At 43.1% G+C, this 26,278-nt stretch overlaps 1 protein-coding gene across 1 annotated transcript in view; it reads left to right on the forward strand.

The window, feature by feature from the left end:
• Positions 1-21,699, forward strand: part of RALGAPA2 (Ral GTPase activating protein catalytic subunit alpha 2) — a 186,195-nt gene extending 164,496 nt beyond the window's left edge. The window contains exons 38-39 of the mRNA XM_056862277.1: positions 10,131-10,252; positions 21,659-21,699. Coding sequence (XP_056718255.1) covers positions 10,131-10,252; positions 21,659-21,663 — 127 coding nt within the window. The 3' untranslated portion in view covers positions 21,664-21,699. The remainder of the gene's footprint in view (positions 1-10,130; positions 10,253-21,658) is intronic.
• Positions 21,700-26,278: the final 4,579 nt, after the last annotated feature.

The raw sequence follows: 26,278 nt of genomic DNA on the forward strand, positions 1-26,278 counted from the left end.
AGGTAGATCATTCCACACTATGTAAGGGAAGTGCAACACTGGGAAAGAAAATGTTTCTGTGGAGTCAGTCACTCCAAATTATTCAAACAGCAGTGGGCAAACTTCTGTATGCTCAGAGACTGCTTTATAGGCAACACTCTGAGGGCCATAGGTATGTAAAATTGTTATCTGTCAAAAAAAACCTACATGAAGAAGAAACTGAAGTTGGTGATCTTTCCTCTGTTTTGATCATTAAGGACCAGATGAAATTGCTTCCAAGATGGTATCTGACTTACTGTCTGGTGCTTTAGGGCAATGGTCTTCACATTTTCTAGACCTGGGACCCCTCTAAGCTGCAAATGTGACAAGTCACATGATAGAGTCATGTGACAGGAAGAGGTAGAGCCAGAGTTGTGAGCTCAGTGGTGTCACCATGACCAAAAGAGCTAGGAACAGAAAGCAGAAGCCCAGCATAGGGCTTCCATTTTCCTCCAGGGGGCAGGGATGCCCTGCCTCCAGCTCTTGTTTCCAGCTGCTGCTCCAGCAGCCAGTGGCGGAAAAATAATCTTTTAAAAAATCGCCATTGGGCAATGGCATGAAATCATTTTTGGGAAAACCCTGGAAGTGACATTGGTCCGCTCTAGGAATGGCCAGAAACTATATGGTTTTGCTGTAGAGTTTCTGACGATTCCTAGAGAGGAATGATGTCACTTCCACGTTTTCCCAGAAGTGTCCTCACACTGCCACCAGCAGTTAACCCCCATATCCTCCTTAGTCGCCCACTAATTGCCAGGCTGTGCCTGGCAACCCTAGCCTATCCTCCTTCCCCCACTTTCTCTCGGCCTGAAGTTCTCATGATTTTTGAGAGTGAAACAGACTTTTTGCCTCCCAGCCTCGCTTCACCTCACGGCAGGCTGTGGTAAACCATTGCTGATTCTCGCATGACCTAGCCGTACCTCAGACATTTCCTAGGCCTTTGGAGGCTGGCAAAGAGGGAGGACAAGCTGTAGCTACTTGAATCCCAGCATGTGTCTGCTCTAAGTCCGTAGGAATGGCAGGCTGTGGTGCTGCCCTTACCATAGGCCAAAGGTTCCCAAGGCAGACATTCAGCAGCAGCAGCAGCAACCAGAGATGAGGTACCTCTGCATGCCCTGCAGCAAAACTATTGTCCCTCATGAGGTGAAGAAAGGAAGGACTGTCATCATTAGGACAGAAGTTGTGCCTGCCGTGTGTCCTCCTGCTGCCAGGATTCTTTGGGAGTATACAGGCAGTATACAAAGCAATATGCTTCTACTGCTTTGGAGGGCTTCTTTCTTCTGTTTTGTTCACGTAGTCTCACATATCATTTTTTTTCTGAATACCCCAGGTATGCAGAAAAGTCCCTCATGATCGTGGCTGGCCCCATCGTACTTAAGATTGCCATCCTTCAGGTGGGTCGTGGCGCTCTCTTACAATTACAACAGATCTCCAGACTATACAGATTGGTTTCCCTGGAGGAAATGGCAGCTTCGGAGGCTAGACTCTGGAAACCCATCCCTACTGTACTCCTTCCTCTCCTCAGATTCTTTCATTCGCAGGTACCACCCTCAAATCTCCAGGAATTTCCCAAGCTGGAGTAGGCAACCCTAATACTGCTTCCATTATTCTCACAGGGGCTGGTCAACTAAGTATTTCATGCAATGATGTTGGCTATAGACTGTTTAAAGACACTTCAAACTGAAAAGCATAGGTATGAGATTATCTTTTCTCTGTTGTATGTGTTGCATGCCATACCACGCTCCAGAGAATACATCTTTTCCATGAAAAAAGTTCAGCTTACCCTATAATTTTTGTTTTTAAAATGTAACAGTACCACTCCAGTAATAACCATACTTCATAGTTTAGGATAAAGAGGTGTGAATTAGGAGGTGAGCATTCGGATATTTCTGATCCAAAACTTAACAAGGAATTTCGGGCAATGTTTCGGATCAGGAATATCTAATTGCCCATCCCTAATGTGTATTTTTCTCAGGGGGTTCTCTAACAGAAAATATCTTGGTAGCATTCCTAGTTGCAACAGAAAAGTCGTATTAAATGTAATTTCTTAGCCCAACGCTGTTATTTGGTTCGTGATTTTCAAAATGAATATGTTTCCCCAGTATGTTGAACAGTTCTAGCATGCTATCCAAGTTCAGATTTTTTTAAAAAAAAATTCTACAGTCAGTACTGGTTGCTTTTGTAGTTCTTTCTCCTCTATTGAACCATCTTTCCATGGTCACCTAGTTATGTTGTAGTTTGGTTTTTTTTTAACACCCTCTGTAATTGCAGAACATGACCTGCAGCAGCTGTACTTACTCTGATTTATCTCCAGTCTGCTTTCATTCTGGATCCTTGCAATGAAGTTGCGTGCAGCCTCTTGATGACAATGGGCCCCTTTTCAGCTGTGCTTGAGAAGCAGCACCTGCTAGGCACACTGGCAAAGATTACAGGTGCCCCGGCTCCCTTAGTCACTGCGTATCTGTGAAGTCACCATGGGATGTGGGAGCAGCAATCTTACTACCTGGCTGAGGAAAGCCCTAAAATCTCACTTTGGGTACTTTATCTGCACCACTGCTCATTTGTTCTTTTTGTATGGTTGGTTTAACAAGTTGTCTGCTACAAGCTATCATTGCAGATAAGATGAACCTTTACCATAAAACTTAATGGGTGATCTTAGGCTGGTCACTCTCAGCTAAGCCTGCTTCACAGGGTTGTTGTGAGCACAGACAAGAGGAAGGGGAGAGTCGTGTATACCATCCTGAGTACCTTGGAGGATGGGATAACGATAACAAATGCACAAATAAAAACTCTTTTCAGAGAGAGAGGTTGTAATAATTCGAGTGTTTCACCTGCGAGTTTATGAAAGCAAACTGGGCAGGAATAATTTGCAAGGCCCAGCTTCATCGAAGCCCCCACCCTCCGGCTTGCTACTTTGGTTTTTTGGCCTTTGAGGGAGGACTCATTGTGGCCGGGCCAGGCTTAGGGTTGCCATATCCAGGTCTGGAAATTCCTGGAGATTTTGTAGTGGAGTATGAGGCGGGCAGGGTTTGGGGGCAGGAGAGGCCTCAGCTGAATATAATGCCATAGAGTCCACCCTCCAAAGCAGTCATTTTCTCCAGGGGAACAGATCTCTGTCATCTGGAGTTCAGTTGTAATTCTGGGAGATCTCACCTGGAGGTTGGCAACCCTAGGCCAGGAAGCAACCTCTGGGTGAGTTGATACCACCCAATTTGCATGACTCAACTAGGCTTGTCTGCTTACTACTTACTCTTCAACAGCATCCACCCTATGAAAGCCAGCGTGGTGTAGCAGTTAGAGCTTCAGAATAGGGTCTGGGAGACCCAGGTTTGAATCCCTATCTTGCTGTGGAAGCTAACTGGGTGATTTTGGACCACTCACATACTTTCAGCCTAACCTACCTCACAGGGTTGCTCTAAGGATAAAAAGGAAGAGAGGAGAATAATGTAAGCTGTTTTGGTCTCCACTGTGGAGAAAGGTGGAATAAAAAGTCAATAAGTAATAAATATAGCTGAAGATGGGGGGCAGATAAAAATTAGGTTGGTGAATGGCTGAGAAGGAACGAATGAGGCAAGGGAAGAGGAGAGGATATGGGGGTTGCCAGGATGAAGGGAAATAGAGAATGGGGGGTGGGTACAGGGGAAAGTGAGGTGCTTCCCCACAAATCCTTGAGGGTATCTTACCATTCAAGTGGGCCTACCCCAGTGGTCGGCACCACACACCTGGGTCACAGTTTTCCTAGGTAGAAACTGCTGAGGGGCTGGAGAGGGAGAGCTGAAGACAGAGGGGCAGATAAAAGTAAGTTGGCTGTTGGGGAGAAGGAGATAAAGTTGCCAGCTCCAGGTTAGGAAATTTCTGGAGATTTGGGGGCTAGAACCTGGGGAGGATGTGGTTTGAGGAGGGGAAGGACCTCAGTGGGGTATAATGCTATAGACTTTACCCTCCAAAGCAGTCATTTCCTCCAGGGGAACTGGGGTTGCCAACCTCCAGATGGGAGCTAAAGATCACCTGGCATTACAACTGCTCTCCAGATGACAGAGATCAGTTCCCCTGGAGGAAATGACAGCATCAGAGGGCAGACTCTATGGCATTATACCCTGCTGAGGTTGCTTCCCTCCCCAAACCTCACGTTCTCAAGGCTTCACCCCCAAATCTCCAGGAATTTCCCAACCTGGCAACCTGATACTGGCAACCCTAATGGGAAACCAACCTTTGCAGTTGAGAGATCTGTTGTGATTCCAGGAGATCTCCAGGCCCTACCTTGCAAAGTGTGATGTCGCTAAAGGAGAAGATCAACTCAGCATGGCAGAATTTAACACAAGTTTGATATGATATACACACTTTGAGCATTGAAACCTATAAAGGGAATCTCTTTTGCCTAAGCTACAAAACATGTTTTAGGGGATCTTCAAAAACACTCAAAGTCCAAACTAGAGTCACACAGCATGTCAATTCAGTATTAGATGAATTAAACAAAGTAATTCTAGCAGACAGGAGTTTTACTTTATGGTATAGTGGTTAGAGTATCGTGCTAGGATATGGGAGACCCAGGTTCTAACACCTACTTTGCCATGGAGGCATGCTGGGTAACCTTGGGCCGGTCACATAACTCACAGGAGGATAAAATGGGGAAGGGCGGAAAGCTGTTAGCCACTTTGGGTCCCCATCGGGGAGAAAAGAAAAAGAAGTTGGTTTTTACACCTCGCTTTTCTCTACCTTAAGGAATATCAAAGCGGTTTACAATCACAATCCCTTCCTCTCCCCACAACAGGCACCTTGTGAGGTAGGTGGGGCTGAGAGAACTGTGATTAGCCAAAGGTCACCCAGCATGCTCCATGTGGAGGAGAGGGGAATCAAATTTGGTTCCCCAGATTAGAGTTCGCCGGTCATGTGGAGAAGTGGGGAATCAAGCCTAGTTCACCAGATTAGAGTCCACCGCTCTTAACCACTACGCCATGGGGTTATAAATGAAGTAAATAATGCATTTCTGACAACTCCTTAATATCTTTACAAAGCCAGAGATAGACCAAGTTTCTACATTCTTATATTTCTGTCAATTCAAGCTACTTTAGGTACCTGTTTTTACTGTGAAGATAGAGGAAGGCCTGTCTGAATTCAGGAAAAACTTCGTAGGTCCATTAAATTTCACATAGGTGTTTGAGCCTCTATTGAGACGTTTTCTATTCAACAGAGCTAAAGAATGGTTGGATGTCTGCTTTCTTAGAAAAAAATATTGAGCCACAAAACTAGGTGGCAACAAATCTAAAACTACTCTTAATACAATATGATTTTTTTTACATGCCTTTAGAACATGAAATGGTTATATAGTATAAGCAAGTTATTGTTTCCTTTGTACTATTAATAAGGTATCATGGTAATCTGATGCACTGATGTAAGCACTTGCAGAATTCCCCCAATTTTTTTCTGATAAAATTATGCTGCTGTGGTATCTACTGGACCATAACCAATAATTAGTGTACTTCCCATTTGAAGTTTCGTATTTGAAACATTTACTCTAGAAGAAGGTTCATTTTTAAGAGTCTGACATGGTGTGTTGGTTTGCAGTGGTTACTGTAATCTTCTAATAGCTATAAAATGATGAAATGTCCACAGTCCCTCCATTATCTTTTCATTAAATTTCTGAAATATTCAGTTATGCTAAATTTCACAGATTAGTGCAGTCCCATTGGAACCTTTTGCCATTCACAAGGCCAAGGAGATCATGTGAAATGTGTGATCAACTTATTTATATACATGTTTGTTAATGCCAGTATTCAGTATACCAGTATTGAGGCTGCCCGTTGGTTTCTGGCCACAATTCAAAGTGCTGACCCTTAACTTTAAAGTCCTAAATGGCTTCTGTCCAGAGTACTTGAAGGACAACCTCCTCCCATATTGCCCAGCCCCCCAGTTAAGATCTACATCTCACGCCCTGCCCATAGCAGCAATATGAATGGAGGTTGGTACTGTCTCCCAGGGCAGAATGACATCTCAACCAATGGTCTGATGGTTCAGGTGTAATATCACACCACCTTTTGTTTAAGCTGTTGTTTACAAATTACCTTCAGATCATTGTTTGAGATTCTAGATTGGAATTCCTTTTCAAACCAGTTTCAGTTGAATTGCCATGGTAGTCTGTAGTCCTGCAGAGAGAACACTGTTGACTTATCTCTGGTCTACATCAACATGCCTCTCCCATAACACCAGGTAGAAAAATAAGGTGAGGATGCCTCTTCGAGACGAGGTTCACAGCCGCTGTGGTACCCTTCTCTGTCCTGTTCTTCTCTGTCCATTTGGGACAAGGTTTTTTTCCATTTTGACAAGTCTCTTTGCTGAAAGAAACAACTTTTGAGGAAATCCTTCAAAGAATCCTGTTCTAAATGCTAGGCTTCATGTTGCAATACCTGCCTGGCACCGTGCATCTCTGACCACCCATATGAGAGTTCTTTTGATTGCTTTTCCACCGAACTACTTTATCACACTTTCTGTATATCTCCTTTTTGCAGACTCCAGCATCATCTGCCATCCTGTACATTTTATTGTCCTATCAGCTGGTTAAATATGGCCCTGTCTTGGAACTGAGTCTGCTATCTTCTCTAACCATTCCCAAGAACTCTCCTTCAGAACTGAAGACCCCTCAAGGGTAATTTTTCATTATAGGCTAGTCTCTTGTAGTGCCATCCTAAGCAAAGTTACACCCTTCTAAGCTTATTGATATTATGGTGGAACTCCTCTTCTTTTATTTATTTTCCCCTCACCAACCACCACTGTCACTCCTGAGACTTATAATTTGTCTCTTGTTATTTTCCTGTCCCACACTTTTGATGGTTGAGGGATCTGACAAAAACTGTTTATTTCTAGAAGTCAAAATATGGCACAAGAGAGGCTTAATGAAATAAAAACTGAAAATGATTTATTTTTCTCTTTTGGGGAAAAGGTAAAGTCAGGTTTTCAGGGAGGTTTCAGGAAAGCTTTCTCTCACAGATTTCAGTAGACTTAGAAGAGTGTAACTCTGCTTAGGATGGCATTGCGAGATGTGGATATCTTTGACCCAACCAGTGAAAGTAAAAGGGAAAAAATGAATGGATTTCTTTTTTTCTTTCACTCTGCCTCAGGGTTGATTTTAGATATCTAAAATAATTCCCTTTGCATTTTCTACCTATCATTTTATTTTAAGATTCTTCCATTATAAAAAAATAATTTCTTCCAACTGCCCCTAAAAACACTTCAGTAGATTTAAAATGCAGAGGGCCATGAACTTTCCCCCCTTTAATTGCTCTACCAGTTTTTAACTTAACATCACAGATTTAAAAGAGTAAATCACCTCTCTTTAGTCAGCATTTCTAGGCTAAAATAGCGTAAACAAAACCTTTTAGCATCAAGCCAAGAGAGAATTCTGGGAGTTTAGGAAGCTTTTGGTATTGCCATTCGTGCAACCTCCTACCTTTTGAATGTGCAGGACTCTTATGTTTAAGTTGCTCCTGTAACTGGAAAATCTCCCAATTTAAAGAATCTAATAGAGCTCCAGGTGTTTTGCTGATTTGCGTCTCGTGATTTCTGAATATCCTTGGGAACAGACAGACGGACACCCCTCGTCAATATTGTGTGAACGTTGCCTCCATCTGCATGAGTAATACTCATTTCATTATATCCTGAATTAACTTGCCAGTCTGACTAACTTAACATGCAGTGTTGAATGTGATGCCTATGAGTGCCTCCTCAGTCCATTACGTTGGATGCATGTGTTGGATGCTAGAAGCCTTTTTGTATAGGACATTATTAAGCACAGCATGCCAGGAATTTCCAGTTTATCTGCCTCGTTTGCACAGAGCCTGCAAGCAGATTGCAGACCACAAAGGCTAGAAAGGGATTGAGAGTGGATGGCAGGTCCACAGAGGTCCGCAGGCAGGCTCAGGTGCTTTCCAGCCATAAGTTTAGCTAAGCTCTTCCCATAATTTGTCACGCCTTGGTCTGCTCCTGCTGCGCCCGCACGTGCCAGCTTAATGTCAGAAAGTCTGTGCACCAGACGGCCACTCAGGCCGAACACCCTGCTGTTCAGAACCAGCGGCTCACTGTGTCAGTGTGGAACGGAGAGCCCTGGCAACAGCCGAGCTCTGTGCCGAATAAGCATGTCCACAATGAGACATGAATGGCATCAGTCAGTCCCTTTAGAATAGGGACTAGGCGTGTGCCTCCTCTCCTAGGAAGTTTGGCAGCCTGTTCATTAAACAAGAGTCATCAGGAGTTCAGCCTGTAACAGGAAAGTAGCTCTGCTTGGATGGTCAGGACTGGGTTTTGCAAGCAAAAAGGAAATAGAAATGTCAGCAGGGAGATTTGGTGAAATGCTGGGCTTTTAAAAAAAATTACTCCACTGTGATGAAAAAGGAGGTTTATATTGGGGGGGGGGTTTCACTTTTGTCAGGTTTGTCGAACTTGGGATCTTACTGTGGAATTGCCCATGATGGTCCTCAACAAAGACGGCATTTACAGTTTTGTGAATCTTCTCTTTGAAACGGCCTATGATAGTATTGCAAAGATGTGACATTTTCTCTCGTTTTATATAGTTCCACAGAGCTAAACAGCTTTTCCACATTTTAAAAACACAAGAAAAATCTGCAAAACAGTGACAGGAAATGATATGTCACACTTACTGTTTGAGTGTTTAATTCACACTGTTGTATGCAAAATTCTTTAATCCATTGTATATTTCTTCCGAATGTTATCCTGTTATTTGAAGTGCATGATTCACCTTCAAAGAAAACAGAAACTGCTGCTCACAAAGAAAGAGATTTGCTCTCTCCACTGTGAAAAGCTCCCACAAGCAGGGGTCCTATTAAGACAGCTGGGAAGTTGCTTCAGCTTGTTCCGCTTGTAAGTTTTATTGGTGACTGGTTTTTGATTATGCATTTGAATGGTGTGTGTTCCAGGTTGCCGGGTTTTAATTAAAAGGCGATACTGTTGGTTTTCAAAGCTTTGTTGTCTGCATAATTAAGACTGGAACATACACACATTCTATTTTTTTAATTGGGAAGCATCAAGAAATTAGACATTTATGATAGTAGCAAGCAGATCTTCCAAAATAAATGTTAAGTATAAGTTTAGCATACTTACACCTGAACAATAATGATCTACATTTTTTAAAACATTTAATTAATCAATTACTTATATGTTTTCTTTTTTTTCTCCCTCAGCCTGTAGCTTTAATTCAGTTGTATTAACGTTTTGAAAAAGTTATTACAATATGCATTTAGGGACAACCTGTGATACTTCTGTTGAGTTCATTTGCTGTAATACTTGTTCCTTGTTAGTTACATTATTGTTTATATTTATTTCTTTTAGAAGTCTCTCAGTCACTTTTGGCAGTAGCCTTTGGTTGCTTCCACACGGAAACTATTTTCCATGTAGTTCTCACTATAGTAACAAAGGCACATCCACATGACAGTTTTCTGCATTCCTTCCTTCCCTATGGGTGCCATTCTACCTCACCACCACCGGAGGGCTCTTAAAAAAATCAGTAATTGGTACTGATTCTTTTTAAATTACTCGTTACAGAATTACTGATTCTTTTTAAATGGTTCTTTTTGTAGTACTGTAGTAATTACTGATTTTTTTAACCGCTAAAAAAGCTATGTTGAAGAAAATGACAGCAGTGGAGGGCTAATGCAAGGTGAAATGTCACTGATGTAGGCAGGACCTTAAAATGCATATCTTCCTATCCATACAGCATGCAAACATGCTTCTGCTATGAGCTTTATGGAAAGGTCATACCAAACCAGATTTGGGAAATATCAGAGCAAAACATGGAAAGTGGACGACTAGAGGATATCATGTGGATGCTCCCGATAACAGCTCTCCAGTTTCGAAGCTGAAGCAGAACAAAACATCCATGTGGAAGCAGCCTTATCCCAGTGCTAGAAAATGCAGCATTCAGGTTCCTAATGCCTATGTTGAGCTACCTGAAAGATTTTAACTATGAATGCCTCTGGTTTTATTACAATATATTTTTGAAAATGTGGTAGTTATCTGGATAACTTTTATGGGTTGCATATGTTTGTGTGGTTGGGGGTTCTGTAACAGTATCCATCTATGCATTTTCCTTAACCTGTTTCTTGTAGTTATGAAGAAAGAGCTCAGTATCTTGAAGGAATAATCCGGATTCACAAAGAAGTAATGACATTTGAGGATTTTGCTGCTCAGGTCTTCTCTCCCTCTCCCAGTTACTCTCTCAGTGGATGTGGTGAGTCTGTGCATGCCTTCCCCCCCCTTTCTGAACACTAACCACTGAGAAGCTCTTGAGCAGCAGATGTACACCTGTTTTCCACTGATAAATGGTTGCAAATTTAAGAAGAGCATTCTCCCTCTGAATTAGCTAATGAATATCAAAAGGAATGATGACATTCATTTTAATTTGTTTTGCATCAGAGCTGTTCACTCGGTTCTTTTCTTCAGCTATCCTGTTAACCCCTGAATCTAGTGAGGTTAATGAACTTTCTCTCACTAATGTGCTCTGGTTCATTCAGGAGTGCGGGCTTCTTGCTGAGCTGGGAATATGTTGTGCAAAAGCTGTTGTGAAGCGGTGCATACTTATAAAAAATATATAGTTCCTCACAGCAGAGGCCATTGCAGCTAATGCTAAATGGGGATTATGTTTCTGTGAAAAGGAAGGTCCTGGATTAGCACTGGTTGAGGAGGGAGGAATATAAGGATGGTGTTTCATCAAGCAATCAAGAAGGCACTGTGTATGGAAATATTCTATACGTTACAAGGATTTTAAAGTTAGAAAGATTATTTGAACCATGTAAGCACCTGTGTTTTTAAAAGAAGCCTGTGCGACAGAATGTGTCTTCAAGATTCAGTAATGTCTCTTAGAAGTAGAACGCAAGGCAAGCCCAACAGATTTCTCAGTGTAAGATTCCTTTATCCCCTGGTTATGTCCATTCTGAGAAACTGACTCTTCCTAATTATATTAGGATGCTGTGTTGGATTGTCTGGTAGATTATCTCAAATCCTGGTGAACGTTTTGGTGCATCTGTTTCCTTTCTCTTGCTATGTCTGACCAAACTATCTTTATATGTGAGCTTTTAAAAAATAGCAAATTAAATTTAGTGAAATGAATCACTTTACAAATAAAATCAGACACACATCACTGTTTAACATTATTGGCTTAGGTCCTTGAGCTTCCCGAGCTTTGTTAAGAGATAAGAGGTATATGCATGTACTTGTGTTGGTCGCCAATAGCAGCAGGCAGAAGGCTTTGGAGATAAGCAAGCTGGCAGAAGTAAAGAGGGGTCCGTGCTATTTACATAATCGCACCTCTGCTTCCTGGAGAGGCGTCAAGAGACAGAAATGGCCTCTATTGATCTTTGTTGAACTGGAATACTAAACAACATCAGAAAAGCTTATAACCAAAGCTTTGATTAATATTTTCTCTATTAAAAATGTGGAGCAGCTGTGAATTAAATTCTGTACGCACTCTGCCAAAAAACTGTGTGAGAGAGAAATGATCTATTTTAAAAAGTATAGATTGTTTACATTGGATTTATTATGTGATTCAACTGGCTACTTAATGGAAAATAGTAATGGCGGGAACTTATAACATTTGAAAGTCTTCTCCTCTGGTCTCATTTAATTACCTGCTTTTGTTGTATACAGTATATATAGAAGCTAGACTATGAAAAATAGTTAGAATAGATTGAGAGAACCCAATCCGGGGGGAACTTGTCACACCCATCAATGGAAAAGTGAGATTAAAATATGGGATTGATACGAGAGCACAGGTGTGTTTTTTGTACAATTCCATTTAGCCAACCTGAGGTTTTTGCAGAAGTCTCCTGCAAAAATTATGCATCTAGATCTGTTGGGGGCCACATTTAGTTTACAGCTATAGTTTTCACCAAGAGTTATTCAGGTGCAGTCGGACACTGTATTTAGACTCAAGGACAGCAGAGGCCACTGAATATTTAAGTGCAGTCGTTCATGCTTAGCAGGACATAAGTTGTCAAAGTAAAATGGCAAACTTTAGTTTTCCAGTTATTTGTAACCCTATAAAGTGCAATTCTGTAAAATGCCGAAGTGTGTGTGTGTGTGTGTCTGTCTTCAGATAATGTCATGGGTAGGGCCTGATTGTTTTCTCTCTTCCCGCCCCCACCCCCCGCTTACTATGGCCCAGTGTGCTCAAAGTGCGCCAATTGGTCCAATTGGGTTTTATTGGTTTATGTTAAATTTTACTGGTTTTTAACTAAGTACTGTATTTTTCCGTGTATAAGACGATGTTTTTTTCTTTAAAAGTTTACTTAAAAATTGGGGGGTCATCTTATACATGGAATAATACTGGCAGGGAAGAGAGCAGGGCCCATGCCGGCTCTCTTCTCCACCCGTCAGCTGACAGGTGGAGAAGAGAGAGGGGCCCACGGGAAGAGAGCAGGGCCCATGGCTTCCCATGGGCCCCGCTCTCATCCCAGCCTGTATTTTTCCAAGACGCCCCCATGTATAAGACGACCCCTTTTCCCCCTTAATTTTGGGTTTAAAAAAATAGGGGTCGTCTTATACATGGGGGCGTCTTATACACAGAAAAATACGGTATGTTCTGTGGGATTTTATGTATTGATGTCGATTTGACTAATGATTGTTAGTTGCTCTAAGCCGGAAAAGAGCAGGTTATAAATCTAAAATGATGATGATGATGATGATGATATGTTTAGCTATATTTGAGAGCCCACATACGTAAAAAATGGGGACTGTATAGATGCATGTGCAAAAGTGCAGTTTTGTGTCGAGGCATAAAAGTTTCCTTGGAACAGGTGGCAGCTTTACATTTGATGCACTCTTTTCAACCCAACAATTTGTGAAAGAATAATACATATTTTAGTTTTGTGTCATTTTCCTTGGGTTATCCTCTTCCTACCCATCCCCACACAAAACACACATTCAAACAGTCCAGGAGTAAGCTGAAAAAAGAACCTTTGTTACAACTCTGCCGGCATCAGCACAGGAGAAGGTGACAAGTAGATACCTACAGCCCATGGCCATGTGCCAGCCAAAGGTCCCTTGTGGTGGTGGCACTGCCACTGGGCCTCAGCAGAGCTTAGTCTGGCCACCAGCAGAGTAGAGGCCCTTGAAGGACTTTCCCAGTAAGTCAAAAGGCCCACCTTTTGCATGCTCTTTTCCCTTCATGATTTACCTTCTTGTACATTCAAGCCTTTTTTGTGTATAGAGGACTATCGATCTGGTATGGTAGCCATCCATTAATTAGATACAAGCTCACAATCAGTTGGTTAACAAATCAACATCGTAATGTGAACTGTACTCATATTTTCCCCGGATGAACTGAACATGTGCTTCAGTTCTCAAGTGAACACAAACCAAACTAGTTATGAAGTTTTACGTTGGCTTTCCACCGAACTGCTTTGTCACACAAAGTCAGAGTAAGTTACGTTGTAACCAGATTGTGTTGAAAATTCGGTGATTTCATTCCTTGTGGGAGGTGCCATCCCTGCTTTATGGCTCAGACTTTGAACGCAATCCTGAAGTGGGGGTAGATTTGTGGCAGCCAGGAGCAGCGGAGCCATGCCACCTCCTCAGAGACTTCCCAGCTGTTTCAGACACAAAAAAACCCTTAAAAAAAATAAAATTAAGGGAAAAGGCCCCACTGCGAACAGCAATGCAGCGATGCCATTGCAGTAGGAGGCATTCCCAGCACAAGCAGGGTTAGGAAGCTGCCTAACGGCAGCTCCGTCCCCCAAAACACCCCAGGAATGCCTTCCGGGAGCCCGGTGTGGGGACTTGCGCCAGGAGAATGCAAATGGCCCCATGCCAGCATGCGTGCCAGTTTGCATGGCACAAGTGGCACAGACACCACCGTAGGGGTCACGCCAGCTCCTAAGATCATTTTCCCCCCTCTTCAGGATTGCAGTTTGTCAACTAGAAAAAAACAAGCATCTGATACAATAGACATTGCCCAGTTTTTATCAGGTATAAGCATGCATGAATTGAAGATGAACACACACTTCTACCATACTCCACAGAGAAACTTCTACCAGCTTTAACAGCACTGTTATTAAGACTGTCTGATTAAAGAAATCTGAGTCAATTAATCGTATGAATTTTCATGAACTGATAAAATCTACATAACTTGCAAGTGAATAAAACAGTTGTTTGAAGAGGGAAAACATACTTTCTTAGAAGCCTGGCCATATATCATCTTAGATGAGGCACATCGTACAGTATGAGAGTAATCGTGGAATGCTTCCTGTAAAATGACACCTGATACCTCCAGTAATGTGTCAGTAATCGAAGTACAAATGGAAAAATAGTTAACATTTTTAATATGTTGCCTAAAGAGTCAATCAGAGATGCTAATCAATCATTCTAATCATTTCATTATTACTTATAAAGCACCTAAAATAACTAAATGCTTTAAAAAAATTAATTAGCTGGCCCTGTTCACAGACGAAATAAAGAATGAGAGAACTCATATATAAAGAGAAAAAAAAAGAATGAGAGAACTGACCAGCATTGAATATCAGTAGCTCTTCATAGCTATTGGTGTGCTGAGATTTCTGTGCTTAGTAAGTGCAGCAGAAATAACTCACTGTGCCCAAAGACTGCCTTTACTATGAAGCAGCAGGGTTACAGGAATATCACTTTCTCCTGCTGCTTGGCTTTTTCAAAGCACCCATGATGCCCGGGGGGTGGGTGGGATGCCACTGTAGGAATGCCATGGCTCTTGAGATCAGGAAGTTGGGCTCAAGATGTGCTCAGTCTTGACAGGGGGTGTTTTCTGATTCCAGCCCTTGATAATGCCTCTGCATGCCATTATTATCCATATACCTGTATGCCTAAGCTTAGGAGATGCTTGGTTGTGAAAAATGCTGTCAAGTTGCAGGCAACTTAAGGTGACTGTAAGGGTGATTGTAAGGGTTTTCAAGGCAAGAGACACACAGAGGTGGTTTGCCATTGCCTGCCTCTGCATAGCAACCCTGGGCTTCCTTGGTGGTCTCCCATTCAAGGACTAGCCAGAGCCGACCCTTCCGAAATCTGACAAGATTGAGCTAGCCTGAGCCATCCAGGTGAGGGTGAGGAGATGCTTAACTGTGGTTAAAAGGATGAGAAATACGTGACACAATATCCAGGGCAAAGACTGGGAAAGAGGAAGCAGAACCAGTGGAAGCCTCTTGTGCGTGGCCTCCTGTGGGCCTGCAAGAGGCCTTGGAGTAGAGAAGGGCAATCTGCTTCGCAGATCATGTAGTGCTACCATTTCAGTAGCAAGCTTGAGTGGAGTCCCAGTGGAGTCAGGACCAGGATACTAAGTTAATTCTGTTTGTGCTGTAGAGCCAGCGTGGTGTAGTGGTTAAGAGTGGCGGACTCTAATCTGGTGAACCAGGTTGGTTTCCCTACTCCTCCACATGAAGCCTGCTGGGTGACCTTGGGCTAGTCACAGTTCTCTGAGAACTCTCTCAGCCCCACCTACCTCACAAGGTGCCTGTTGTGGGGAGAGGAAGGGAAGGTGATTGTAAGCCGGTTGGAGACTTCTTAAAGGTAGAGAAAATCGGGGTATAAAACCAACTCTCCTTCTTCTTCTAGTAGGAACAAACACATGTTGATAGAATTGGGTTGGCAAAAGCCATGCATTTGCTCATTTGAAGAAAAGGTTTCAGAAAAGTGGACCAGTGTTTAGTCTTCAAGCTTGACGTGTCCGACAGTAGGATATAACTTCCAAATTCTGTGGCATCCTCAAAACCTTTATCAGAAAGCACACATTTAATACTTGAGGGAGTAGATCCTTCAAAGGGTTAATTGAAATGGGCTGACTTGACTGTAGAGAGGACTGAGCTAATCGCAGCTACGGCCAAGTGCATCTGTTCACCATGAGGTCATTCGTGGGCATACAAATGAATCGGAAAAGAAAGCATCAGTGCGACACTTTTTACAATTTGCACAGAAACAGATACATGCAAACTACAAATTATGGCATTTGAAATCCTTCACGCTGTCGCCGAGCAAAGAAAAAACTATGAAAGCCTCCATAACTTGATGGAAAATGAGCTGCCTAATATTATAGCATAGTCGAGGGATAGATGTGTTATGGAGGCCGCTCTTAAGGAATTGCAGCATATTCATCTGCACTAATAGTAATTTTAAATTTTATCTCCAGATTGTGCTTCATAAATGATCATAATTCTTTCATTTCAACAATAATAAGCCAGTCAGAACAACCCTGTTTTAAATATATCTTACCTTTTTAGACTTCAAAGATAATCACATAGCCTTTTAAAATACAACAGCGGGTTCTGAATTTGATTTTTATTTTTGTTTTCAATTAATTTACATTTGTTTTGTTTCCTGAGCTGTATTCTTACTCCATCAGGCAAATGTTAATTTAGCTGATGCAACTATTTCAGATGACCGAATACATTATTCTTTTTGCATTATTTACATTATTCTTTTTGCACAATCTTATCTAGAAATCTAAGCAAATTTTCTTGAGTAGCATAATTACATCATGATGATTTCTACTTGACATGTAATACAGGCTGCCTTGTGTGTAGATAAATCAGCTGCTATTTTGTTATTTTGCTGTAGAAAACTTAATTGTGTGAATATGCCAACAAACATGATATTACATGGGAAAAAATATGTAGTACTAGAATATATAGTCTTGAATCTCACCTAGAATTTCCATGAGTTCAAGGAGAGGGAGAATTTTCACCAGTTCCCACCTCCCACAGGAGACCTCTGCCCCCCTCAACTGTTCCTGAGGTTTTCAGTCCCCCAGGAGCTGGAATTGCGGGGGGGGGGGGTTGCTGCCACAGGAGGGCAGTTAAAGCCCCCACCCCCGACCTTGCAGAATTTCTAGGTGGAATCCAAGCCATAGTGTATGTACAAAGTTAGAGTTTTGACCTAGATTTTAAAAAAAAATTGTTTTCATTATAAGCAGTCTAAGTGCCCATTTATATGTGCAGTTTATGACATTGTACAATCCTCCTGTGCGACAGTACCATCTCGCAGTTGGGAAGGAGGGGTGTAAGTGCCAAAATGTTGGCTCCTCATCAGGATCTGTTTTGGTTTTTGAGCTTGGGATGAATAACTATGGAGCTATGGCCAAACAAAATACTATCCCCCACACATACAAACACACGAGTCAGATCCCACAAGCTGTCTTTAGATACAGTGACACCAGCTGGAATATATCTGTATTGTATTCCCAAGTAATTGATATCATTGTGGTGTACTGATAAAAGTTCATTGGACTGGCTATAAAGGCCTGTTTTAATACCACAGCACAATTGTGGCTCCTGTACTGACTTTTCAGGGCAAGAATTGGCCCACTATGTATTTTCTTGATGGGGGGAGGGGTGGTAAACTGTTCTAATCTTAAACTCCTTACTTTAAAATAAACAGATTTTACTAACTGCTTTGTGTCTTTGTAAAATAACACTAACATAAATCTTTGGCCCCAGATTTTATTTGGAGCAGTCATGAACAAGGTCAAAAACAGTAAAGTAACAAGTAGTGTTGGACACATGAAGCTGCCGTATACTGAATCAGACCCTTGCTCCATCAAAGTCAGTATTGTCCACTCAGACTGGCAGCAGCTCTCCAGGGTCTCAGGTGGAGGTCTTTCACATCACCTATAACCTGATCTTTTTAACTGGAGATGCCGGAGATTGAACCTGGGACCTTTTCGGTTTTTTAAAAAGGCTATTCAGAGGAGGACAGCTGATGAACAGCCCAGATGTGATTCAAATTCAGTGGTCTACTGGAATATTTTAATTACTTTGACATAGGTGAACACCTTTAGGTATCCAAACTAAGGTCTTGCCTGGCATGAGAGGCCCCAGGAACAAATAATAACAAGTGGCAAGCCATTTAAAAAAATCTTTATCATGGTAAAGAAGAGAGTTTGTCCCATAATATTTTGAGCATCTTCTAATAACTTCAAATGGAAGCTGTTATCCCATTCTGTACTTACTGATAGAACATTAATACATACCCAACCTCAAGCAGACCATTTGTGATCCCAAACTGATTGGAGTAAGCTATCATCCCACTATTAGTTTTTCCTCCTTTAGGGTTTTCCACTAGTGTTTGTTCTTCCATTGGTGCAATCCCCTTTTCAGACTGCATTGAGTTGCCCCACCATAGAGCATATTTATAGGTCAAATTCATTAAAAATACGGGTTTCAGAACCTGTGTAGGCCAGGGAGAAGGGAGTGAATCTCACAGATCTGTTGCACTAGTTGAGTCACTTTGTGCTGGCAGAAGGCTCCTTTCCCCAGAGCAAAACTCATCCAGTAGTGCAAGAGAGCCATGGAATCCAACTGCAAAGGGTGGGAGGGGGGATACGATCCAGAAAATTCTGACTGGTAGAGCTTCAATGGCATAAATATTTCAAATAATCTTGTATCTTGGCCGTTGTGAAGTCTAGCCTAGATACATTAGACCAGACTCTTCTCTGAGATGTGTTTTAAAAGCTGGGCCCAATCCACTGGGAAATTCTCTTGCACAGTCCCCACTCAGATGTTTAGGTGTTGGAAGATCTAGTGGATTATTTCTCATGTATTGAAAGATCCAGTTTCCAGAACTGGCCAAAGGCCAGTTTGTTTTCCCAAACAAAAAAGAACAATCAAGCTTAAAGCTATAGTGATATGTCAGTTACCATTTGGTGGGGAGGCTATGGCAAGGAAAATGACACTAATGTGGGCAGGACTTGCAAAAAATGAGCACCGTCTTGTCCACAGCATGCAAATATGCTCTGGCCATGATCTTTCCCAAAAGATTGCCTCGAACTAGGGGGGTTACCGCACTTTGTATTCCCAGCGATGTATTAAGAGTTTGAAAATGTTATAAAAAACATTGCTTTAAAAGGGTTTTTGGATACCACGGCTTATAAATGGTTGGAAGACGTCTTCACAGCTAAAGGGGCCAAACAAAGTGCGAACAGTATTTTTTATAGCGTTTTCAAACTCTTAATACATCGCTGGGAATACATAGAAAGTGCGAACAGTATTTTTTATAACGTTTTCAAACTCTTAATACATCGCTGGGAATACAAGTGCGGTAACCCCCTAGGTTTGGGAAAGATTTGGGCAAAGTAAAGAGAATTCAGGTAGAGGAAGATACCGTAAGAGGACTGCATTGCATAAAAGCTTTAAAAAACCCTGCTCCACTTTGAATGCCTTACTGAAGCAAACCCTCCAAGTGAAAGCAACCTCAATGTTTCCTAGCCAGGTAACAGTGCCAGCACATTAGCCTGTGTCAGTTGCTGGCACGCAAGTCTTCCACAAACATATAACCAGTTTCTCCAGCTACTGTATGACAGTTATACTGAAGAAAATATTTCTACTGGGACAGATGGAAGACAAACAATTTTTTTCATATTTGATTGATTATTTAGAACCATTAAATCAGGCACCATCACACACACGCAGAGAGCAGTTCTTATCCCTCTCTTCTGGGTCATTAAAGGTGAATGTGTATGATCACCTTTATTTCTATGGCAACAGACTGATACAGACAGAATTGTGACTTCTCTAAAGGACTAAGCAACAACAGCATAGAAGAGGAGGAAAAATGCCTCGGGGCCTTTTCAGATGATCAGATGCTAAGCAAAAGGACCACAGAATGGTAGCCAAGTGTCTTGTGATACCTTAAAGGCTGAACTAATTTATTATGGCTGTAAGCGTTGAGTACCAGAGTCTGCTGTGTCTTATACCTGCAGTGATATCCTCCATCATGTATAGGTACAAATAGAAGGGTAGAGGACAGAAAAATGGAAAGATGTTAACGACGAATTGGCTGTCTTCCTGGCATTCAGCCTTTTCTGCCCATGCACACCTCTCTTACCGTACAGCCACCCACACCCCAAGATTGCTGGGTGTGGTGCTGGTGACTGAACACCACCACGCCAGACTTTTTTATGCAGAAAAATTACAGGAAAATTACAGATAGCAGCTGCCAAGATCAGTGTGCCTATATTGGAAGATGCGCTTGTGCCATTCTTTAGATAGCATTAGCTGCATACCTTCCCCACCCCCCTCCTTCAAGGATAATTGTGTGGATTTTTTTTCCTTTTGGCCCTAGTTATACCTCACTTTTTGGCACAGACTACTTTTTAATGCCGCTTCCAGTTACGTAGCATACCAAATTAAAGGTTACGAAAGCAATTATGGGTTGTCTTATGCATTTAATCATTTTTATACATTGATCTGTTTTAAGAGGGAAAAAATGTTCATCATCTGTGGCAAGGCAATCACGTCTCTTTCCTGTTTGGGGAACAAAAGGGTTTTATAGCCTGGGAATCAATATCCAGAACAAAAGCAATGTGTGACTTTTTGGAACCTTTGTTTCTTCCAGCTTGCCCACTTGATTGTTTGCCCCGTTGTTTGTTTGCTGCATTAATGGGGATCCTGGACACAATCACATTTACCAGAATTTGCCGCTTAACCAGCATCTCACCAGCAATTTTTATCTTTAAAGGCACTAAATTAGTGACTAAATGACAGTTCCCACCTTGTGCTAAAGGTTGTATATGTGAAAATGTTCAGCACTTTTTCACTCTCTCTTAGAAATTGCACTCAAGTGAAGACCTCAGATTCCAGGTGTAGTTTTCCTTCAAAGTTTCAGTGGCTCTGTACCAGGGTGGAGTGTGATATTAAAAGATCCCGGAAGCAAGCTGATCAGTGGCCTCTGCAGAGCTGATCAGCTCAGCGTGCCTGTACCCACAGCCATTGCTGCAGTGGCCATGGTGGTCCAAATAGCACTGGGAATCAGCTCAGCTTGCTCCCAGCTCTCTAGAGCAGGGGTGTCAAATGTAAGGCCCGCAGGCCGAATCCGGCCCCTTGAGCGCTCTTATCCGGCCCGCAAGCCAGCCAAGGCAGCCAACACCCCCCCCCCCAGGCCCGATCTGGGCTGGCGAGGCATGACCCATCCCAACCAAGTGACATTTATGTCACATCCAGCCCTCATAACAAATGAGTGTGACACCTCTGTCCTAGAGGTTCTCCAGGGCAGCAGCTCACCAGGAACTTTCCTGATAAGTTAAAAGGCGAGTCCTCCCCAGTCTGTACCATCAGGTGCTGCAGCTTTATTGAAGTTTTCTGCGATCATTGTGGGAGACCACTGGGAGCTCTGTATAAGAACAGGATGTAAATCTAATACATCTTGTGTGTGATTTATTTATTTAAATTATTTGTAGGCTGTGCACTCAGCTGGCAGGCTCCTGAGGCAGCCTGCCAAAATATCACTAAAACCCTATCGTGTGGATATGTATATGTTTCTCTGTATTTATAAAATGTAGAACAGAGGGTTGAAGATCATCCTATGGCCAGAGGCCATGAAGTTAAGAGACGTATCCCATCATAGTTTTCCACTTCTTATTTTCCAGCCAGCAGTGTGTGTGGCTGGGGGTAGGGGGAATGTAATTTGCCACCAACATCTCACTTGGTAATGGTGCTGATGATGTTCATTAGTTCTATTACCAAATGATAGGCGCTGGAGGTATCATTCACATTAACTCACACAACCTGTGTGTGTGTGTGTGTTTTTCCCCAGTATAATGTGAAAGCAATGTGTACAAGGCTGTCATTAGAGCAGCAGGTGCGTGATACCCATATTTACATGATTTTGTGTTCTTTCTCTTTAGATTAAAATATGTAAAGGTCTCATTACAGTAATTGAGAAAGGTAAGAGGTTGTTCGCATGGTGTCATGCTCCATTTACTAACCAGATTCCTTCCGTCACTCGCATAAAGCTGGGACAGCGCTCACTTAATCCGGGCTGCTCTCTTCCTTCTGGGCTGGGTGCTGGGCTAGAAAAAGTGGCCCCTTGCTATGCCACCCCGCTCCGCAGCCAGCTCTAAGAATCCTGCCGCTAGCATCGCGTTGCCCCTGCATGTCTAAACTTCACAGGGAAGCACTGTTTTCTTTCTTTCTTCTGCTCCTGTTTGCTTCGGGCGGAATCTGACACCAGCACCTGCCGCGGTGGAAAATGTCTTTGTTGCTTTGCACTTTTGTTCGAATTGCTGCAGGGGAGCCAATGGGCATTAAGCCAGCTTGCTTTTTTTGTCCTTGTTGTCGCCTAAGCACCCTGGAATAGGATCTTGAGATGGTGCTGATAAGGAGCGGCACGTGCTGCGCCGGACTTTGCGCTCACTCCGCTTAATAAGGGGCTCTTTTTCTGGGGAGGGCAGATTGCTGAGCTTGGGCCTATGAATGGAACAGCTGGGGGAGGAAAAAGGAAACAAAAGAGGGGAAAACACAGGCTGCCCTGAACCTGGCAATTGGGGGTATCGTTTCAGAGGCGGAGAGCAGGCTGGCCACACGCCAGGTGTGACCTTTGCAGTCTGTTTGGTTCTGCCTGTTTGGGTAATTTCCAGAGCATGGCTGCAAAGGAAGGAAGGAAGCCACTCGCAGCAGAGCCAAGCTCAGGGTCCACGGTTGTCGAGGCACCAAATTAACTCTTACAAAGCCGCCTCCCAAAGAAATGGAACCAAGGAGGCTTAAAGAATAAATAACCTGTCAAGCTGCCAGGTGATCAGATTGGTGGATGATTCTCTGCTGAAAATGCCCCCTGTCTTGTCAGTGGTGTGTTCAGGATTAGATTTTTTAGTAAGCCTTTATGGTTAAATGATATCTCTAAAACATTTGTGTTTCAATGGCTAATGTACATTCATTGGTAGCAGGTTTTCAACTCTTTTACACTCCATTGAAACCAGTGGAACTTTCTTCCTAGTGATAAGTAGGTTTCCTTCTCCTAAGAGAGAAGCCATGTTGTGAAAAATCTGCCAGCCAAAGTATTCTCTTGAGAGCAGACTCACAGGCAGAGAAATCACCTGTTTTATACTGGACTGAGGGCCCTCACACTGACTCGGGTACATTCATATGCTCTTCATTGGAGGTGGGGGGGGGGTATTGCCCTTTCACTGCAATGGACTGGAATATGATTAAAGTTCCCTATTCTGTGGCAAAATAAAACTCCAGGCTAGTCGAATCAGCACCAGCTGGCTTGCCAGTAAAACTCTTAGAATATTTGCTTATGAGACATCTGTATCTTCTGTGGTTCTTATTTGCTCCTTCTGCAGCTGCTGCCTCCCATCAATCAAGACCCGTTTAGATGGGGCGAGGAGGCATGTTTTGCAGTTAAGCTCTTGGCAGTGGGAAGTTTTGACTGTTGGAATGTGCTGCCTTGAAAGGCCTGCTGGAATGTTGCCCTTACAAAGGGCTGAGGTGTGGCTGCCCTTCGCTTGCTTGTTTGCACTGGGACGCTTTTTCAGATTTCACAGGAGTTCTCTTGTTGAGGGGAGGGGCTTGCATGAGCGCTGTTGCTTGAGCATTTGGGGGAAATGGCATTATTTTGGCCATCTGTCAGTCTGCTCAACTGCAGGAATGTAAAACACAGCCCCCTCCCTATTTTTCCTCCTAAGGGAAAGTATAGCTCCTTAACAGTTCAATCAAAGATCTACATAATTCATACACAGTCATCCTATTTGCCGGTTTGCTTTACATTTGCAGTTCACTAAACACTGTTAGTCAATTATCAGAATCCCCACTTATTCAACAAATTCCAAAGTGAGCAATTAACTTAACCAATTTTTTTAATAAGATATACAATCAGTGCAATCCTAAACAGAGTTACACCATTCAAAGCCCATTGACTTCAATGGACTTCAGAGGATGTGACTCTGCAGGGACTGCAATGCAGAACTTTTTAAATCACTCTGGCATAGTTGCCTGATGGACTTTATATAAGTTGCTACTGAGGAGCAATTTGAGTCCAGGGCATTTAAAATCAATATATATGGCCAAATATGTGGATACTTAAATCCAGAAATTGGAGCCATGGATGGACAGATCACTCTACAAACCTGAAAAACAGCCCACGTTTGCAGAAAAATCTGAAATCTTAAAAAAAAAATACATTGGGAATTAAATGCCCCCCAAATAATAGAAGCATTGCCTCTAGCTTAAAGAAAAAAATGTCCTCAGTTGCCAGCCACAACAGTATTGCCCACCTTTAAGCCTTGTTTTCTGTCAGTGAAAGACAGGAGGAGGGGGCATGTCCCTTTCCAGGGCTGTTTTGGCCTGTGACGGAGGCCTGTGACGGAGGCCCAGCATCAACTAGCAGGTGACGTACTACCAAGCGACTTGCATGACTCACCCAGGAGTGGCTGCTTGCTACTGTTCAACAGCAGCCATCCCATCAAAGCCAGTGTGGTGTAGTGGTTAGAGTTTCAGACTAGGATCTGGGAAACTGAGATTCAAGTGACCATTCCGCCATGGAAGCTCATTGAGTTACCTTGGGCCACCTGACATTCTCAGCCCAGCCTGCCTCACAGGGTTGTTGTGAGCATAAAATGGAGAAGAGAATGATGTAAACTGCTTTGATCCCCACTAAGAAAAGAGGCAGCATATAAATCAAAGCGGCTTCAATCACCTTCCTTTCCTCTCCCCACAGCAGGCACCTTGTGAGGCAGATGGGGCTGAGAGAGTTCTGAGAGAACTGTGACTGGCCCAACGTCACCCAGCAGTCTTCACGTGGAGGAGTGGGGAAACCAACCCAGTTCTCCAGATTAGAGTCCACCGCTCCTAACCACCACTCTTAACCACTACACCACACTGCCCACTAGTATCTTTATCACAAAGAGTTGCACTAGAAAAGAGCTCTTGTCTATGAAAACATCCTATGTGATCACAGTAGTAGACAGCTAAACCCAGAACTGTGCCACCACATTATGGGTCTATTGTCCAGGGTCTCTTACAAATGGCACTTGTCTTTCCCAGAAAAATAGCATGCCTTTAACTCTCCATACTCATCAGCTGAGAGAGTGTTGTCATTTATTCAATGTATGAGATTAAGGCTTTACAAACAAACCACCTATTCTGGAGTGGCCCTTTTCCTTTCCCTCTTGTGCATGCAGGCCTAGCCAACTGATCCTAGCCATGTGCCCATAAAGGGAGAGACAGGAAGTCCTTTCCCTGTCCCAGAAAGGGATCCATACTGCAGAAAGGTGAGGCAAGGAAAGGGCAAGTAATTAGACAGGATGAGCCAGCATGGGGGTGTGGTTAAGAGTGGCGGATTCTAATCTTGAGACCCAGGTTCAATTCCCCACTCTCCCACATGAAGCCTGCTGGGTGACCTTGGGCCAGTCACAGCTCTGTCAGAACTCTCTCAGCCCACGCAGAGGGAGGCAATGGCAAAACCACCTCCCAGCGTCTCTTGCCTTGAAAATCCTATGGGATTGCCATAAGTTAGCTGTGACTTGATGGCCCTTTCCACCACTACTAATTAGACAGGGAATCAGAGTGGGGAAGGCCTGGGAATTAAAATATAAAGAGAAGAAGAAGAGTTGATTTTTATATGCCGACTTTCTCTACCACTTAAGGGAGACTCAAACCGGCTTACAATCACCTTCCCTTCCCCTCCTCACAACAGACACCCTGTGAGGTAGAAGGGGCTGAGAGAGCTCTAACAGAGCTGTAACTTGCCCAAGATCACCCAGCTGGCTTCATGTGTAGGAGTGGAGAAACCAACCCAGTTCACCAGATTAGCGTCTGCAGCTCATGTGTAGGAGTGGGGAAATCAAACCCGGTTCTCCAGATCAGAGTCCACCGCTCCAAACCACCACTCTTAACCACTACACCACGCTGGCTCCCATGGGATAATATGGTATATTAGCCTTTGGACAAAGGGACAGACCTGAAACGACAAGAGGGAAACTCTTTCCATGCATTTCCTCTCCGTTCCGTTGAGGCAGAGCCCACCTGTTCCCCACACCCCCAATCTTTTTCTCAACTCAGCCCCACCCCCTACCCAGTCAGCTAAAATGATGGCAGGACAGGTGGTGAGTGTTCTGACCCATAGCTTGTGTAATTGTGCCATTTATTCAAGGGGAGATAATATGCAACACTGACAAAAAACGGGTTTTATAAATGGAGAAGGGAAAGATGGGCAGTGATTGGTTGGGAAGTTTTATTAATTTTCGGCTCCAGGGGTAAACGTCCAGAGTCTTCTGCTGTTGACGAGTTTCTTACAATCCTCCATTCTCAGGGGAATTCTTATGAAGGACTTCGGTTCAATTGTAATAAAAAATATTTATCTATGAGAGAGTTACAGACAGATTGGCAGCATTGTTTCAAAGCACTTTACTGGGAGTAAGCTGATGAAATGGCATTTGCATGCGCAGGGCTCCCCTGGGGCCTCAAAGCCACAGTAGCAACAACTGCGCTCGATTGCAGCATGCATGTTTCAGTTCTTCGGAGCACTG

This window comes from Euleptes europaea, chromosome 17 (genome assembly GCF_029931775.1).
Source record: "Euleptes europaea isolate rEulEur1 chromosome 17, rEulEur1.hap1, whole genome shotgun sequence".
Lineage (NCBI taxonomy): Eukaryota > Metazoa > Chordata > Lepidosauria > Squamata > Sphaerodactylidae > Euleptes > Euleptes europaea.